Source organism: Saccopteryx leptura, chromosome 4 (assembly GCF_036850995.1).
Source record: "Saccopteryx leptura isolate mSacLep1 chromosome 4, mSacLep1_pri_phased_curated, whole genome shotgun sequence".
Lineage (NCBI taxonomy): Eukaryota > Metazoa > Chordata > Mammalia > Chiroptera > Emballonuridae > Saccopteryx > Saccopteryx leptura.
In genome coordinates, this window is record NC_089506.1 from 213,229,378 (window position 1) to 213,246,079 (window position 16,702).

At 52.3% G+C, this 16,702-nt stretch overlaps 2 protein-coding genes across 5 annotated transcripts in view; both read right to left on the reverse strand.

The window, feature by feature from the left end:
- Positions 1-1,932: 1,932 nt before the first annotated feature.
- TEDC2 (tubulin epsilon and delta complex 2) lies at positions 1,933-7,197 on the reverse strand. Of its 4 annotated transcripts, none has more exons than XM_066382846.1 (10): positions 7,138-7,197; positions 6,918-7,016; positions 6,601-6,671; positions 6,118-6,493; positions 5,604-5,657; positions 4,470-4,563; positions 4,197-4,308; positions 4,011-4,112; positions 3,028-3,218; positions 1,933-2,676 (listed from the first exon to the last, which is right to left on the reverse strand). In XM_066382846.1, exons 1-10 carry the CDS (start codon positions 7,161-7,163, stop codon positions 2,530-2,532), a joined length of 1,272 nt encoding a protein of 423 aa, XP_066238943.1. In that variant the 5' UTR covers positions 7,164-7,197; the 3' UTR covers positions 1,933-2,529. The 4 variants fall into 4 exon arrangements, with proteins under 4 accessions (XP_066238943.1, XP_066238940.1, XP_066238942.1 ...); XM_066382843.1 differs by having other exon boundaries at positions 3,028-3,281; XM_066382845.1 differs by having other exon boundaries at positions 3,028-3,215; positions 7,129-7,190.
- A 2,168-nt stretch (positions 7,198-9,365) lies between these two features.
- CCNF (cyclin F) overlaps positions 9,366-16,702 on the reverse strand; it is a 28,401-nt gene continuing 21,064 nt past the window's right edge. Inside the window, exons 14-17 of the mRNA XM_066382847.1 lie at positions 13,163-13,262; positions 12,939-13,066; positions 12,054-12,223; positions 9,366-11,341 (exon numbers count right to left, since the gene is read on the reverse strand). Of these exons, the coding sequence (XP_066238944.1) occupies positions 10,872-11,341; positions 12,054-12,223; positions 12,939-13,066; positions 13,163-13,262 (868 nt within the window). The 3' untranslated portion in view covers positions 9,366-10,871. The remainder of the gene's footprint in view (positions 11,342-12,053; positions 12,224-12,938; positions 13,067-13,162; positions 13,263-16,702) is intronic.

Consider the following 16,702-nt stretch of genomic DNA (forward strand, 5'->3'; position numbering starts at 1 on the left):
GGCTGCATCTGGCTCGCAGACAAATCTTTAATAAAAAAAATAATGTTGCCTGACCAGGCGGTGGCGCAGTGGATGGAGCATCGGACTGGGATGCCGAGGACCCAGGTTTGAGACCCCGAGGTCGCCAGCTTGAGTGCGGGCTCATCTGGTTTGAGCAAAAGCTCACCAGCTTGAACCCAAGGTCGCTGGCTCCAGCAAGGGGTTACTCATTCTGCTGAAGGCCCGCAGTCAAGGCACATATGAGAAAGCAATCAATGAACAACTAAGGTGTTGCAACGCGCAACTAAAAACTGATGATTGATGCTTCTCATCTCTCTCCGTTCCTGTCTGTCTGTCCCTGACTATCCCTCTCTCTGACTCTCTCTCTGTCTCTGTAAAAAATAAATGAATAAATAAATAAAATAAAATAAAATAATAATGTAGGCCCTGGCTGGTTGGCTCAGCGGTAGAGCGTCGGCCTGGGGTGCGAGGGACCCGGGTTCGATTCCCGGTCAGGGCACATAGGAGAAGCGCCCATTTGCTTCTCCACCCCCACCCCCTCCTTCCTCTCTGTCTCTCTTCCCCTCCCGCAGCCAAGGCTCCATTGGAGCAAGGATGGCCTGGGCACTGGGGATGGCTCCTTGGCCTCTGCCCCAGGCGCTAGAGTGGCTCTGGTGGCAGCAGAGCATCGCCCCCTGGTGGGCAGAGCGTCACCCCTGGTGGGCGTGCCGGGTGGATCCCAGTCGGGCGCATGTGGGAGTCTGTCTGACTGTCTCTTCCCCTTTCCAGCTTCGGAAAAATGCAAAAAAAAAAATAATAATAATAAAAAAATAATAATAATGTTGCCTGACCAGGCGGTGGCGCAGTGGATAGAGCGTCTGACTAGGATGCGGAAGACCCAGGTTCGAGACCCCAAGCTCTCCAGCTTGAGTGAGGCCTCATTTGGTTTGAGCAAAAGCTCACCAGCTTGAGCTCAAGGTCACTGGCTCGAGCAAGGGGTTACTTGAAGGCCCGCAGTCAAGGCACATATGAGAAGGCAATCAATGAACAATTAAGGTGTTGCAATGTGCAATGAAAAACTAATGATTGATGCTTCTCATCTCTCTGTTCCTATCTGTCTGTCCCTGTAAAAAAACAACCAAACAAAAAAAATGTTAAAAATATAAAACATTCTCATGTATTACAATCCATCCATTTCCTACCGCTCATGTTCATAGTTGCGGGTTGCTGGAGCCAATCACAGCTGTCCTCTGGGACACCACCATATTTTTATTGAATAATGCGTAAGGTACACGGGTCGTTGTATGGCTCTCACGGATTTACATTTTAAAATATGTGGCGTTCATGGCTCTCTCAGCCAAAAAGGTTCCCGACCCCTGATTTAAAGAATGCCACAGCCTCCCTCACCAGGGCCCAGGGCGGTGAAGCATCTTGTATCTCATTTATCTTCACCCCAGGCTAATAACCACTCCCCCCAGTGTAACAGTGGTGACAACGCTGAGATTTGAGGCTCAGAGTCTTTAAGAATCTTTTAAAAAAAATTTTATTATTATTTATTCATTTTACAGAGGAGAGAGAAAGGGAGAGAGGGAAGGGGAAGAGCAGGAGGCATCAACTCCCACATGTGCCTTGACCAGGCAAGCCCAGGGTTTCAAACCAGCATCCTCGGAATTCCAGGTCAACACTTTATCCACTACGCCACCACTGGTCAGGCAAGAATCTTGCTGAAAGTCCCAAAGCAGCCAACAGTCAGTGTAAACCCAATATGTGACTGGTTTAAAATCAGAGGCCATGCCCTTGACCTCTTGCCTTCCAAAGTAATGATTCCTTCAAAAGGGGAGGTGGGAGCCCCAGAAGAAGTAATAGAAGAGCAGGTGAGGGGTGTTGAGTAAAGGACCTGTTCCCTGTTGGAGGTCTTGGTAAAAAACACTTGATATATTTTTGGAAAACAAAAACACAAAGAAACCAAAATATGCATCAAATCCCATTTTGGTATGATAAATATATATACTTAAGTAGTTTTTTAAAAAATATTTTATTTATTGATTTTTAGAGAGTACTTAGGTAGTTTTAATGTCACATAAGCAGCTTGTAAGCCTAAACTGAGAAAAAACAGCCCTGGCCAAGTGCTCAGTGGATAGAGCATTGTACTGGCAAGCTGAGGGTAAGGGCACATACAAGAAGCAACCAATGAGTGCACAACTAAATGGAACAACTAAGTGGGCCAAGCTAATGCCCCTCTCTCTCAAATCAGTGGAAAAATTAAAGTGAGAGAAAACAGAGGTAGCTAAGAAAAGCTCTCCATGGGTTTCTGGTCTCCCCAAGCCACTGGAGGGCCCAGTTGACCAGATTTAGCAGCTGTGAGAAGGGACCTATTTCCTCAGGAAGAGCCAGGGGGCTGTCCATGCCCCTTGGAAACCTGGTCTTCCCAGGGTGGCCAGACATCTTGGCCTAGGCCACTGCCATCAGTGAGAATCTCCCCAATCCTTGTTCATTAACTCGGACTAGAGAGGGGGTGCTCTCCCCAGCTTGCCCTGACACAGCAAGGGTTCAGTCATCAGGCTCATCTCGCAGGATGGTGAGGAAATGATGGCCTCCCTCACAGAGAAGGCTGTGCACAGCCCGGAACAGCGCCAGCCAGGGCGGTCCCAGTGGCTCCCCTGTGCTCACCAAGGGGAGGAGCTCTGCCATCAGGACCTGGTGGAGAGATGTGGGGTCAGTGTAGTTGCAGAGAGGCCTTGTCCCAGACAGCTAGTCCAGGGCCCCCATAGGAGGGCCCAGGGAGTGTGGCAATCCCAGGGCAGGCTTTGAGGCACCATGCTCCAGCCTCTCCCTCCTCCAAAAGCTCCTAGCTCTCTGCTGCAGCCCCAAGGCCTGGCTGGTGCTGGCAAGTGCACGAGCCCAGAGGCTCCCATCTTCCTGGGGGCTACGGTGGGGAGCAGAGAAAGGTTCATAAGCCCTCACAAAGCTCCAGACCCAGAATCTTCTCATGGCTCCCTCTCTCCTGGCACCCAGCCACCTACTCCCCACCTCTTACTCTAGAAATACCTTTTCCAGGTGGATCTGCTGGTCCAGCATGCCCACTCGAAGCCTGAGGGCCGCCAGGGTCTGCAGCTCCTCGGTGCTGGAGTAGAGAAGCAGCTGGGGGCCCCAGATGGGGTCTGCTCTTCCTCCACAGGGCAATGAAGCCCTGGGAAGTCTTCCCTCAGGCCATGGCTTCAGTGGCTGTTCCACCACTGCTGTGAGGACAGGAGGATGTGGCCTCATGGGGTTGCAGCTAGGCACTTCCTCCCCACTCTCCTCTAAGGGGTACAAAGTTGCAAAGTCTCCATTTGCCTCTTGGATAAAGCCCTATTGTCGGCCCTGGCTGGTTGGCTCAGTGGTAGAGCGTCGGCCTGGCGTGCGGAAGTCTCGGGTTCGATTACCGGCCAGGGCACACAGGAGAAGCGCCCATCTGCTTCTCCAACCCTCCCCCTCTCCTTCCTCTCTGTCTCTCTCTTCCCCTCCCACAGCCGAGGCTCCATTGGAGCAAAAAGATGGCCCGGGCGCTGGGGATGGCTCCTTGGCCTCTGCCCCAGGCGCTAGAGTAGCTCTGGTTGTGACAGAGCGACGCCCTGGATGGGCAGAGCGTCGCCCCCTGGTGGGCGTGCCGGGTGGATCCCGATCGGGCGCATGCGGGAGTCTGTCTGACTGCCTCCCTGTTTCCAGCTTCAGAAAAATACAAAAAAAAAAAAAAAAAAAAAAAGCCTTATTGTCTAGTCATCTCTTGCAAGGCTAGGCCAGTTATCTGCCAGTACCTCTCTGATTCTCACATGCAACTTTTTCAATAACTGGACAAATATGCAAACTCTTTAGAGTGGTGGGGCTCTGTATGTGGGGAGAGGGAATGGGGTGGGGGGACTGTCCAGACTGGTCCCATGGGACAACTGGGGAGAGCTCTTCGGTTGTTATTAAAGTCCCTAATCCTGCCCTGTAGCCAGAGGACCTTGATCCCCTATCAGACTGCAGTACCAGTGGGGGTGGAGTCTCACCTGCCTGCAGCTCCTGTAGCCTATGGAGACACTGCCCCACCATGGCCTGCAGCCCCTCCAAGGTAAACAGGCAGCGGTACTCCTGCATCCAGTCTGTAGGGTCTATAAGAGTCAAGGAGGGCAGGCTGAGTCCATGTTGGTCCTGTAGCCTTCCCCACCCTAAGACCTGTATCAGGGCCCACTGACCTGTTGTGAGCTCTTCCCTCATTCGCAGTCTCAGTAGCGAGCAGGCCTTCTGCAGGCACCCCACCTCTGCCTCCACTTCTGCAGCACTGAGCCCAGAGCCGGGCCAGCCAGACTGGACACAGGTCAGGGAAAGTCCCCTGTGGTGAGCTCTCCCCCACCCACAAAGATGGGGTTTGCAAGTGGCTCTGGACCTTCCTGGAGTTACTCCTCAAATTCACCAAGTGTAGAAGCAGACACTTCCCCCTAATCCCCTAGCAAATCCAGTAAGGATACAGTCATCTGCATTTTCTGGAGGAACCGGGTTTTGGAGAACACAGTGGCATCCACGGAGTCGCTGGTCTGTGTAGAGCTGAGCTGGGCCCACAGGCTGGGATGTAGACATGGGTACCCCAGGAACCAGGGAGGGATCATTATTCCAGCCAGCTGGGGGCCTCAGGAAGTAGGTATGGGCCAGAACAGGGGCCCCAGCCTGGGCTTCTGAGTGCCAGGAAGGGCCTTGGGAGCCTTTAGGGAACTAAGAGGACACTGGCCAGCTAGCTGACCCAATCTGGGAAATACTAGGAGAGAATTCCAGGAAGAAGAGGAAAGGGGCCAGCAGTGACTGGTAACTATGATGACTGGTCAGAGCTCTGGGTGCTGGCTCTGTACCAGGCACAGTGCATAACCTGAAAGGAACCACTATGGTTAACATCTCTACAGAGCTACCAATATTATCATCACCTGCACGTGGAAGACAAATTGGAACTCAAAGACACCAGGTGCCTTGCTCAAAGTCTTGCAGACTACAAGTAAGCAGCTGAGCTGGGGGCCTCAAAACCCACTGAGTCTAAGGTGACTATGGCAGTCTGAGCTGGGCAGACTCTCTCTCTCTCTCTCTTTTTTTTTTTTTTGTATTTTTCTGAAGTTGGAAATGGGGAGGCAGTCAGACATGTGCCCGACTGGGATCCACCCGGCATGCCCACCAGGGGGCGATGTTCTGCCCATCTGGGGCGTTGCTCTGTTGCAACCAGAGCCATTCTAGCGCCCGAGGCAGAGGCCATGGAGCCATCCTCAGCACCCAGGCCATCTTTGCTCCAATGGAGCCCTGGCTGCGGGAGGGGAAGATAGAGACAGAGAGGAAGGAGAGGAGGAGGGGTGGAGAAGCAGATGGTGCTTCTCCTGTGTGCCCTGGCCAGAATCAAACCCAGGACTCCTGCATACCAGGCCGACGCTCTACCACTGAGCCAGCCGGCCAGGGCCCTGGGCAGACTCTCTTAATAGTGTCCCTACCTAGCAAAGAAAGTAGAGGGATCTTTTGGAAAAGTCTTACCAACATGCCCCCAAACTGGTGGGAAGCCTTGGCTTCCCTGCTTTCTACATTCCTCTGGTCTCCCCATCACCCCCACCAGTCACAGGACTCAGCCTCACCGGGAGTTCTGAGAAGCCGCCTTCCTGAAGGCCATGGGCAGCTGCAACAGGGTCCTGTCAGGAAAGCCAGTGCTCAGAAAAACGTCGCTTCACCCTGGGGCTGCAGACCCTGTACCTTGCTCATAGCCCACTCAGGGGTGAGACTAAGTGTCCCCCCCTTCCCCACAACAGGGCCTCCAGAGTGATCGTGTGAGCCAGCTCAGTCCAGGTCTGCTCTGGCAGAGAGAAGAGCGAGTACCACAAGCAGAGCCCGTCTGGAGCCCCTGGGTTGAGTAGGTAACTGAACAGGACACTGGACAGCCAAGGGAGGAGAGTGGAACAGGCTTGTCAAACTGGGCACATTCATACCCAGCTGTTCCAGCTTCAGGCTATGGGCCTCATGGGTGGCACTCCAGAACCCACACCCACCTCAATGCCCTGCCCTCCCTGACACCCCAAGTCCCAGACTACAGCTGCTGGCCAGGGTCTGATCGGGCAAAGAGCAGTTCCTCCAGTGAGGGTATCAGAAACCTACCCCTTCTCTTTCAGTCTGAAAGCTTCTGGCGCCTGAGGAGCAGCTGGGGGGGCTACTGGTTGGTCTCTGAGGCTTTGTCCAGGCTTGGCAGTGTGGGGCCCTCTCCGTATACAGGTCTGATCCCCCGCTGACAGAAGCCTGGGTTTAGGGAGGCGGGTAGCAGGCGTGGTGGTCTGGCCTATGCCCCTGGGGGGTTTTGTTTCAGAAGCCTGGGGTGGGGCAGAGGCTGTGGTAGCATGAGCAGCAATGGACCCAGACTTCAGGCTGGAGGCCTTGTCTCCAGTCTTCGAAATGCCTCTTCGCACCTGCACAGCTTTCTCCAGTGCCTGGGTCAGCAACTCCAGCTCCTTGAGGTCTTGGGGGCAGGGTGTGCATGCTGTAAAAGCCCAGGCGTAGTGAGCTTTCACCACTGTCCCCAGGAGAATCCTGCATGCCAGGAGACTGGTCAGGGGCAGCACCTGGAGGCGGGTGGCGGAGGTTTACCTGGAGGCAGGACTTCTTCATTAGTTTTTGGCCCTGGAGTTGGCTCTGGAGCCGGGGTCTCGGCTGGTTCCCTGCGAAGACACAGGGTAGCCGTGGCACACGGCCAGGAGGCGGAACCTAGGCCCAACAGACTCCGCGGGGTCGCCTGGCTTCGAAGCAAAACCCCATCCTCAGAACCTTCAAGGAAAGGGGGAAGTACCGACAACCGGCAACTCGGAAGTGGGCGCTGGGCCCGGCCTCCGGGTCCGGGGGTTCTGGGAGGGGTTCTGAGGGCCCGAGGGAGGGAGGTCTAGCAGGTGGTCCCGGAGTCCGCGTACCAGGCCCGCAGCAGCCGCCGGGAGACTCGCAGGCTCCGCTCCAGTTGTCGCTGTCGCTCCGCACAGGTGTCCAGGGCGTCCCGCAGCTCGGCCATCAGCCTGGGAAGGACAGATAGATGGGCAGCTCAGACCCGGGAAAGCCTCCCTCGGGCCTCGCTCGCTCCCATTCCTGCTCCCTCTCCCGCTCCCTCCCAGACTCCCTCTGTCGCACGGGCCACACCGGCGCGAGCAGTGCGCGGGCAGCATGAAAGCGGCAGCCACTCTTCAGGAATTGCCGCCGCAGGAAAGCCCCACCCCTTCCGGGATACAAGCCCGCCCCTTTCCGACGAGCTACCCAATCCTGAGCCCAGAGCCCCCCACCCCGGCCACCCGGCGCTCCCTCCCTCCCTGAGCTAGGTACCATGGCCTGGGGTGCCGCGCAGGCTTCTGGCGTGAGTAGCTGGGTAGATGGTGGCATCTGTGATCACTTCGTCTTTGTCCTTATTGAAGGTACTCTGAATTAGGGCCCACCTACCTTGTTGACCTGGGGAGTGGCCCAGTCGGTATTTACTGGCCACAGTCGCTAGAGATGAGGATGAAGTGTGTTTTGGAAGCGAGGTGGGGGCGGGGAGTGAGCATGGAGGGGGTTCAATTCTGGACATACTGGTGAAGTGATGACATCAAGGGGAGGCATTAGGAAGGCACCTGGGCAGTGAGGGATGAAGCAAGATGGCCCAAGGTGGAACAGGTGTGCATAGTCAGAGACAGTGGAGGAATGGATGAAGGAAGAACGAGCTCAGAGAGGTGGAGGGACAGCAGAGCCCGGTGTCAAAGAAGTGGAAGGCTTTACTAGGATGTCCAAGGGATGGGCGATGGGGTGTTCAGTGACTAAATGAACACCCTGGGTTGGAGGAGTGATGCGGACAAGGTCCAGTGTAGTTGGAGATAAGAATAGAGATTTGGGGGTAGCCGAAAGGACAACAAATCTTGGAGGCACGGTTGTTTCAAGATGGAGAGCTGTTCATACTGTAGTCACTAAAAGGGAGGTGCTGCAACATAGGAGAGAGAGACATGAAGGAAGGGAGTTGAGGGGGTCAGACAGAGAAGGGGAGGAGCGTTGGGACCCGGGCAGAGCTAGGACTGCTTTTAGGGTGGCCCCTCCAACTGCAGTGGCCTGGTTTCATGCCTAATGGGGGGAAGGTGATGCCATTCCTGCCAAAAATGACGTTCTCTGTAAGGTAGGAGAGGAAAGGAAAACGCACCCATCAGTACTTAAGAGACCACACCACTCATAGGTCACCAAGCTGATTGTTAGAACTTAGGGAGACACAGGGAGAACCCACACTGTGATCAGGCAGTTTTAGGTTCCACTGGAGTAGTTTTCTCCCACAGGTTGGGAGAAGGCAGACATGGGTCCACCCAGAGTTGAGACTTATTTTTTTTGTGTGACAGAGACAGAGAGAGGAACAAATAGGGACAGAAAGACAGGAAAGGAGAGAGATGAGAAGCACCAATTCTTCATTGCAGCACCTTAGTTGTTCATTGGTAGATGAGAAGCACCAATTCATTGCAGCACCTTAGTTGTTCATTGATAGATGAGAAGCACCAATTCTTCATTGCAGCACCTTAGTTGTTCAGTGATTGCTTTCTCGTACAAGCCTTGACTGGGAGGGGCTACAGCAGAGCTAGTGACCCCTTGCTCAAGCCAGCGATCTTGGGCTTCAAGCCAGTGACCATGGGGTCACGTCTGTGATCCCATGCTCAAGCCAGCCACACTGTGCTCAAACCGGCAACCTCAGGATTTCAAACCTGGCTCCTCTGCATCCCCGTCTGACACTATTCACTACACCACCACCTGGTCAGGTAGAGAGTTGAGATTTTGATAAGGAGCCATGACAAGTGCCCCAAAGTGACTTGGGTGACAGTAGGAAGTAACAACAGGCCCTATCCAGCTGGCTTAGTGGATAGAGCATAGGCCCAGCGTGCAGATATCCCTGGTTTGATTCCTGGTTAGGGCACATAGGAGAAGCGACCATCTGCTTCTCTTCCCCTCCCTCTCCCGCTTCTCTCTTCCCCTCTCGCATCCAGTGGCTTGATTGGTTTGAACATGGGCCCTGGGCGCTGAGGCTAGCTCAGTTGGTCCAAGCATTGGCCCCAGACAAGGGTTGCCCAGGTAGATCCTGGTCGGGGTGCATGTGGGAGTCTCTCACTATCTCCCCTCCTCTAAAAAGTAGAAAAGGAAGTAACAAGAAGGCAGTTCAGCCTTGGCCTGATAGCTCAGTTGGTGGGTGTGGTCCCAGTAAACAAAGGTTGCCACTAGTTCTGTCCCTAGTCAGGGCACATACAGAAGTGGACTGATGTTTCTGTCTCTCTTTCTCTCCACCCCTCCCTCTAAAATCAATAAATAACAATTTAAAAAAACCACAAAAAGGCAGTTCAGATATACACGTCACTCAGCTTTCACTATCCTCATCACATTTAATCCTCACAACACCCCTGTGAGGTAGGTATTCTTGCCCCATCTTACAGGTACACAGTTGACAAGAGGTCTACAATCCTAACACCAGGGTCCCCTCACCTCAACCACATGCCAGGTCAGAATTCTCTTACAGTAGCAAAGACAGCTCCCATGGGGACATAGATAGACACACACACACACACACACCTACACCCACGCAGAAAAGCCACTTCTGAGTCAGCATCTCCACATTACTGTAGTTCCGGTTCAAGAGCATTTGGGGAACACCCCTGGCCAAGTGGTTCTGACATTTCGAGAGGAAACAAAAGCTGTTGTAGCACGGCAAGTGTCAGTGGCCAACCCAACTGGGGAGAGGTCAGGGTCACTATTGGGCAGATCGCTCTGGTGTTTTGGCTGCTGCCCCCATGGGAGGGGGGAGCCCGAGTCTCTGGGCTAGTTATTCTCAGGAACACACAGCAGACCTACCCCTGCCCCACAGGCAGGGACAGATCCTCTGAATCTTGCTCTTCTGCCTCTGGGTCACCTCATTTATAAATGACTCTTACTTTCCTGGCTAACCTCTCCAGGAAAATTCTTTTTGCATAAACAGAGCTAGGATAGCTTTGAGGGGTTTGAATGAGATTTTCTTGTTTTAGCTAAATAATGTTAAAGAATCTATTTTTTAAAAATGTTAATACCTTCTATTTGAAATTTTTGTTTCCATCTTAGAAGATAGAAATACAGGAAAAGAAATGGCCCAGAAATTCAGCACAAAGAGATGTTCATACAGACACTATCTGTTGGGGACACAGATAGATCACTTTGGAAGGAGGGACAGATTTCGAAAATGAGCTGGGAATGTAGGAGGGAGGGAGCCTATGACCACATTGAGAACCTGGCCTTTAAAAAGTCAGGGCCATCACGCTTGGCTATCACATGCAGTCCCTTACAATGCATAGGTCAGGGCTCCCTCACCATGGGACCCTCTGCCTTGTGAGGAAGGAGTAGCTGACCAGGGCAGGTAAGGTGGGCATGGAGACAGACCTGTGCTCAGAGTTCTCAGCTCCCCTTCGAACCCCAAACCAGATAGCTGTGGGGAGGGAGGATGCTGTGCCAGGCTACCTGGATCACGTATGAACTGTGAAAGCTGTTGGCTCCCAGGATAGGGGTTCAGTGGGGCTGTGGTTATCAGGTTGTGGACTTAAACCTTCCTAGAAATCAGAAACAACATAGGGTGTGTGTGGTGAAAGACAGAGAAATAGGTTTTACATGGTGTTTGGCTTTGAGATTAAACTTTTCAGAGAAGGATCTGAATTTTTCTTCTGATTTAGACATTCTAATGGCTCAAATGGGACTCCCCTGGTGAAAGACTCAGTGCCTCAAGTGCTCTGTCCCCTGTTTGAGGCCTCCCCCCCCCCCGGGGGGTCTACACATCACCCACCTCCCATGCCCCCACGCCTCACTAGTGCAGCAGCAGCCCTTTCTGCCAGCATTCACTGTGGCAAACACTGACACACTCACAGCTTCAGGAAGCACAAGTTCGTGTCCTGCTCCTCCTGGATGGGGGCCGACAGGTTTTTCCTTTTCACCTGTTGCTGGGGAACACTGCTTTCTGGGGAGCTTGGGGCACGACACTGTAAACACGACTTTCTGGCATGATGGTGGCAAGGCTGTGTGTTCAAGTCACTGCCTGGGGACAGTACTGAGGTAGAATGGGGAGGGCTGCCATCCGAGGAGTTTGTGGGGCTCACGCTGCTGATGGAAGAGTACCCTGAGGTTATCATGTCCTTGCCCCGCTCCCTGCCACCACAGAGAGGGGCCTTGGGCCCTGCGGCCAGAGGCGGCTGGGTGTTCGGCATCATGGTATGCAGGTCCTGGCACCCTTCGTCCTCTAGAGAGGCCTCCTCATCACTCGATTCTTGACAGCAGTGCTGTTCTGGGTTGAGGTACACCACAGTGACATCAAGGACGCCGCTAGGAGCTGTCACTATGGGAGAAGTCAGGGGAGGTCAGGCCACGGACAGTACTAGGGTGACTCCCTGTCTAGTTGGGACCCTGGTGGCCCAGGGCTCAGCTGTCATGCAGCTCACTTGGCTACATATGTAAACCTTGCCAGATAGTTTCCTGTACTGATCTCCTTCAGGTTAAGGAATGGAGGATGAATTGCCTCCTTCAGGCTCTGGATGACACCCAATAGGACATAGGGGACAGTAGGAAGTAACAACAAATTGGTCATCTAATAGTTTACCTAATTTCCTGAATGGACACAAAAAAAAGCAATTGGAAAATCGACAGAAACTGAATTGGGCTTTCTATGCAGGGAGCTGCCTGAGAAAACGGGGACGAGGCCTCCTGCAGTCTCCCTTGGAGGAGTATGTGAGGCACAGAGCCCAACAGGGCAGTGGGGAGCACATCTCACACAATGTTCTAGAAAGATCGTATTGTGAACTCCAGACAGGGTCTCTTCCTCTTCCCCTACCCTGGTGAGGACCTTGTATTAACACAGGCCTGGCTGGAGCTGGATACAGACTTGGCCTATCCCCTGCTGTGGTGTCCTAGGGCCTCTGCTTGCTCACATCTACCTGTAGCTGGACATGTTTTTCTGTAAGTAAGGCCCGGGGCCCTTCACAAGAGCTGCCCTTCTGCCCACTGCCCCCTCTGGCCTAGCCCCTGGGGGGTTTCATGTCCATAGGACTTACCCTCGCCCTCCTTCTCGCCCTCACTCTCTTGGTCACCCTCATAGCCAGAGCAGTAGTCCAGGTTCCAGTCCAGGAAGCTGCCCAGTAACGTCTCCTCCTGGCTGGACAGCTCTGCGGTGGGCGTGGTGACAAAGCTGCCCCTGTCCTCCTGGAGGCTGTTCTCCCGCTTCCTATGAGGTGGAAGAGCCAGAAACTGAGTCACAGGCAGCTGTGTTGGATCCTTGGCACCTGCCCACCCTGGCCTAGTGTACGGTGACAGACAAGACAAAGCTGCCCAGTGCCTGCCCTCGGGAGTCCCAGAGGCGGGACCAGAGGCACAGGGAGAGTTCTGGCTCATCTAGACTTTGCAGAATCAGTAAGAGTTCTTCATGTGGATGAGAAGGGAAGTTACTCCAGGTGTGTACAGCCAGGACATTGAGGTGGGGGAGAGCGAAGTGAACAGGATACACACAGATTAGGGTGAGTAGGGGAGGTGCTGAGGACACTAATCCGGTCGCAGCTGGAATGCATGGAGTGGTAGCAACACCATGGAGTAGAGGGCCCAGGGAGGGCGCCATGACCAGTACGTGGCAGGACCAGAGCCTGCCGCAGAGCTCACCCTGTGCTCAAGCCCAAGCCCATCTGTCCTCAGAGGGGACCAGTCAAAGCAAGAAAGAGTACATGGAAGGACAGGGCAGCTCGGGTCCAGGGGCCTAAGGTCTGGACTCAACACAGCTTCAATTTTTACGGGGCCTTTTCCTTCTCCCTGTTATGCCTCAGGAGGCCCCTGTGTATAAAGGGGGTGACAGAGCGCCACAGGCAGTTGCAGGGGTCATGAGGGAACCAGGGTCCAGCACGCAAAAGCCAATACTGCACTGTACCCTTCTAGATCCCTGGCTTACTAACCTCTTAGTTCTTCTTGCAGAGGGAGAGGTAAGGAAGGCGTGAATGTCCCCTGAGCTGAGGAAAGGTGGAGGTTCTGGGCTCTCCTGTTTCACTCCCAGAGCCGCACATACTTGGCTGTAGCTCAGCACCTGCGAGGAAGTGGAGTCAGAGGGAGGGAATAGGTCCCAAGGGGCAGGCAGGGGCCTGTCCCACTGCAACCAAGAGAAAGGGTAGGAGGGTGGCACCTCTTCCTGGCTGATCTCTTCATAGCGCTTGTCCTCAAATCGCTGCTTCACGGCAGTCAGAGAGACTTGTCTGTAGTCCTTGGGGATGTCATCATGGAAACTGCAAACAGAGGTATACATAAGGGACAATGGGAGGACAGGTGGGGGTCTAGGGTGGCATTATCAACATGCCCATCCCAAAATACAGTACTCCCATTTTAGTCTCTGGCACTGAAAGGAGAGGGAACCACATACTTTGCAAAACAGCCCAGTGTTGGCAGATAAAACAGGGTAGTGCTGTGGAGAAGCCTAGCAGTTCCTAACAGTGCTAACCCTATGACCCAGCAATTCAATCCCAGGTATATCCCCAAGAGAAATGTGAACACTTGTTCACAAGGAAACTTATACTGGATGCTCAGAACAGCATGATTCTCAACAGCCAAATGGTGGGAACAAGACCGAGCAGGCGGTGCTGCAGTGGATAGAGCATTGGCCTGGGACGCAGAGGACCCAGGTTCAAAACCCTAAGGTTGTCAGCTTAAGCATAAGCTCACCAGCTTGAGCGTGGGGTCACTGGCTCAGCTGGAACCCCCCCCACCCCTCGGTCAAGGCACAAACGAGAAAGCAATCAATGAACAACTAAGGTGCGACAAAGAATTGCTTCTCATCCCCCCCTGCTAAAAAAAAACACAAAAAACGTGACCTGGGAAGTGACCAATGAATGTACAACTAAGGGAAATGAATGTGTCACTCTTTCTGCTGATCCTAAAATCAATCAATAAAGAAAAGAAAGACTATTTAACATTTCATATAATACTGACTTGGTGGTGATGAGCTTCTTGAGCTTTTCTTGTCTGGGAAGCTCTTTTTATATCCTTCAACTATAAATGATAGCTTCGCTGGGTAGAATAATCTTTGTTGTAAGTCAAGGTTATACTTTTCATGACCTTGAATATTTCTTGCCAATGCCTTCTGGCCTGCAAAGTTTCTGTTGATAAATCAGCTGAAAGTCTTCTTTTTTATGATTATTATTATTATTTTATTTTTTGTATTTTTCTGAAGTTGGAAACGGGGAGGCAGTCAGACAGACTCCCACATGCGCCCGACCGGGATCCACCCAGCATGCCCACCAGGGGGCGATGCTCTGCCTATCTGGGGCGTCGCTCTGTTGCAACCAGAGCCATCCTAGTGTCGGAGGCAGAGGTCATAGAGTCACCCCCAGCGCCCAGGCCAACTTTGCTCCAGTGGAGCCCTGGCTGCGGGAGGGGAAGAGAGAGACAGAGAGGAAGGAGAGGGGGAGGCGTGGAGAAGCAGATGGGCGCTTCTCCTGTGTACCCTGGCCAGGAATTGAACCCGGGACTCCTGCACACCAGGCCGACAATCTACCACTGAGCCAACTGGCCAGGGCCAAAAGTCTTCTTTTTTTAATTAAAAAAAAAATTATTTTTTGAGCAAAAGAGAGAAACATCAATCCATTGTTCCACCTATCATGCATGCATTGGTTGATTCTTGCATGTGCCCTTACTGGGGATCGAACCCGCAACCTCGCCATATGGAGACCAGGCCCTACAGGACTGAGCTACCAGGCCAGGTCAGCTAATAGTCTTATGGGAGGTCCCTTGTAGGTAACTGCTTTTCTCTTGCTGTTTTAAAGATTCTTTGTTTTTAACCTTTGGTATGTTAATTGTGATGTGTCTTGGTGTGGGCCTTTTTAGGTTCATCTTGTTTGGGAGTCTGTGCTTCTGGACTTGTATGTCTTTCATCAGGTTAGGTAAGTTTTCTGTTATTTTTTATTTTTTTTTGTGACAGACAGAGAGAGGGGCAGATAGGGACAGAAGAAGGGGAGAGAGATGAGAAGCATCAATTCTTCATTGCAGCACCTTAGTTGTTCATTGATTGCTTTATTGTATGTGCATTGACCAGGGGCCTACAGCAAAGCAAGTGACCCCTTGCTCAAGCCAGTGACCTTGGGCTCAAGCCAGTAACCACGGGGTCATGTCTACTAGCCTGCGCTCAAGCCGGCAACCATGGGGTTTCAAACCTGGGTCCTCTGCATCCCAGTCTGACGCTCTAACCACTGTGCTACCGCCTGCTCAGACCTGTCATTTTTTCAAATAGATTTTCAATTTCTTGCTCTCTCTCTCTTTTTCTTCCAGCACCCCATGATGCAAATGTTGCTACACCTGAAGCTCTCCCAGAGGCTCCTTACACTGTCTTCATTTTTTTGGATTTTTTCTTTTTGCTGTTCTGATATGGTGTTTTTAGCTTCCTTATATTCCAGATCACTGATTTGATTTTTGGCTTGATGTACTCTATTGTTTGTTCCCTATAAATTATTCTCACTTCAGTTAGTGTATCCTTCATTTCTTTTTTCTTTCATTTTTTTATTTTTAAGATTTTATTTACTACCTGACCAGGCGGTAGCAAAATGGATAGAGCGTCGGAGTGGGATGCTGAGGACCCAGGTTCGAGACCCTGAAGTCGCCAGTTTGAGCGCGGGCTCATCTGGTTTGAGCAAAAGCTCACCAGCTTGGACCCAAGGTCGCTGGCTCGAGCAAGGGGTTACTCGGTCTGCTGAAGGCCCGTGATCAAGGCACATATGAGAGAGCAATCAATGAACAACTAAGGTGTCGCAACGAAAAACTGATGATTGATGCTTCTTATCTCTCTCTGTTCCTGTTTGTCTGTCCCTATCTATCCCTCTCTCTGACTGTCTCTGTAAAAAAAAAAAAAAAAAATTACTAATTTTACAGGTGTGGGACAAGAAGTAGTTGCTTCACTCCAGCTGTTCATTGGCTGCTTGTTGTATGTGCCTTAACCAGGCAAGCCCAGGTTTCAAAGCAGTGACGTTAGTATTCTAGGTTGGCATTCTATCTGCTGTGCCACCACAGGCCAAGCAGTGTATCCTTCATTTCTGACTGGTCTTTTTTTATGCCATTGAGGTTCTCACTAATTTCATTGAGCATCCTTATAAATAGCGTTTTGAACTAGGCATCTAGTAGATTGCTCCATGGTTAGTTGTTTTTCTGGAGTTCTGTTCTGTTCTTTCATTTGGGAAATGTTTCTTTGTCTTCTTATTTAGGCAGCTTCCCTGTGTTTGTTTCCATGTACTATGTAGAGCTACCATGTCCCCCTGGCTTGGCAGAAAGGCCTAATACAGTAGGTGTTCTGTAGGGTCCAGCGGCACAGCCCCCTGGAGCACCCAAGCTGGGCACTCAGGGTGTGTCTCCTGTGTGGACTGTGTACACCGTCCTCTTGTAGTTGAGCCTTGATCGTTGTTGGCACTTCAGTAGCAGGGATTTACCCCCAGGCCAATCAGTTGCGAGAACTGGCTGCAACCACCAACTTCTGTGGAGGATCAGCTATGCAGAGGCCCACCCCACAGAGCGGGACTTTCTTCAATGGGGCTCTGGTGACCACTGAATCACCCCCTTGAGAGTGTTCTTTGTGGAGGTGGTTGGGTAGTGAGTCTTCAACTTGGTCGGAAGCTGTCCACTGTGTGTGCTAGCTCTGGGGCCTCATGTGAGGTGCAGGCCAATGTCAGCCTCTGTGTTCTGACCA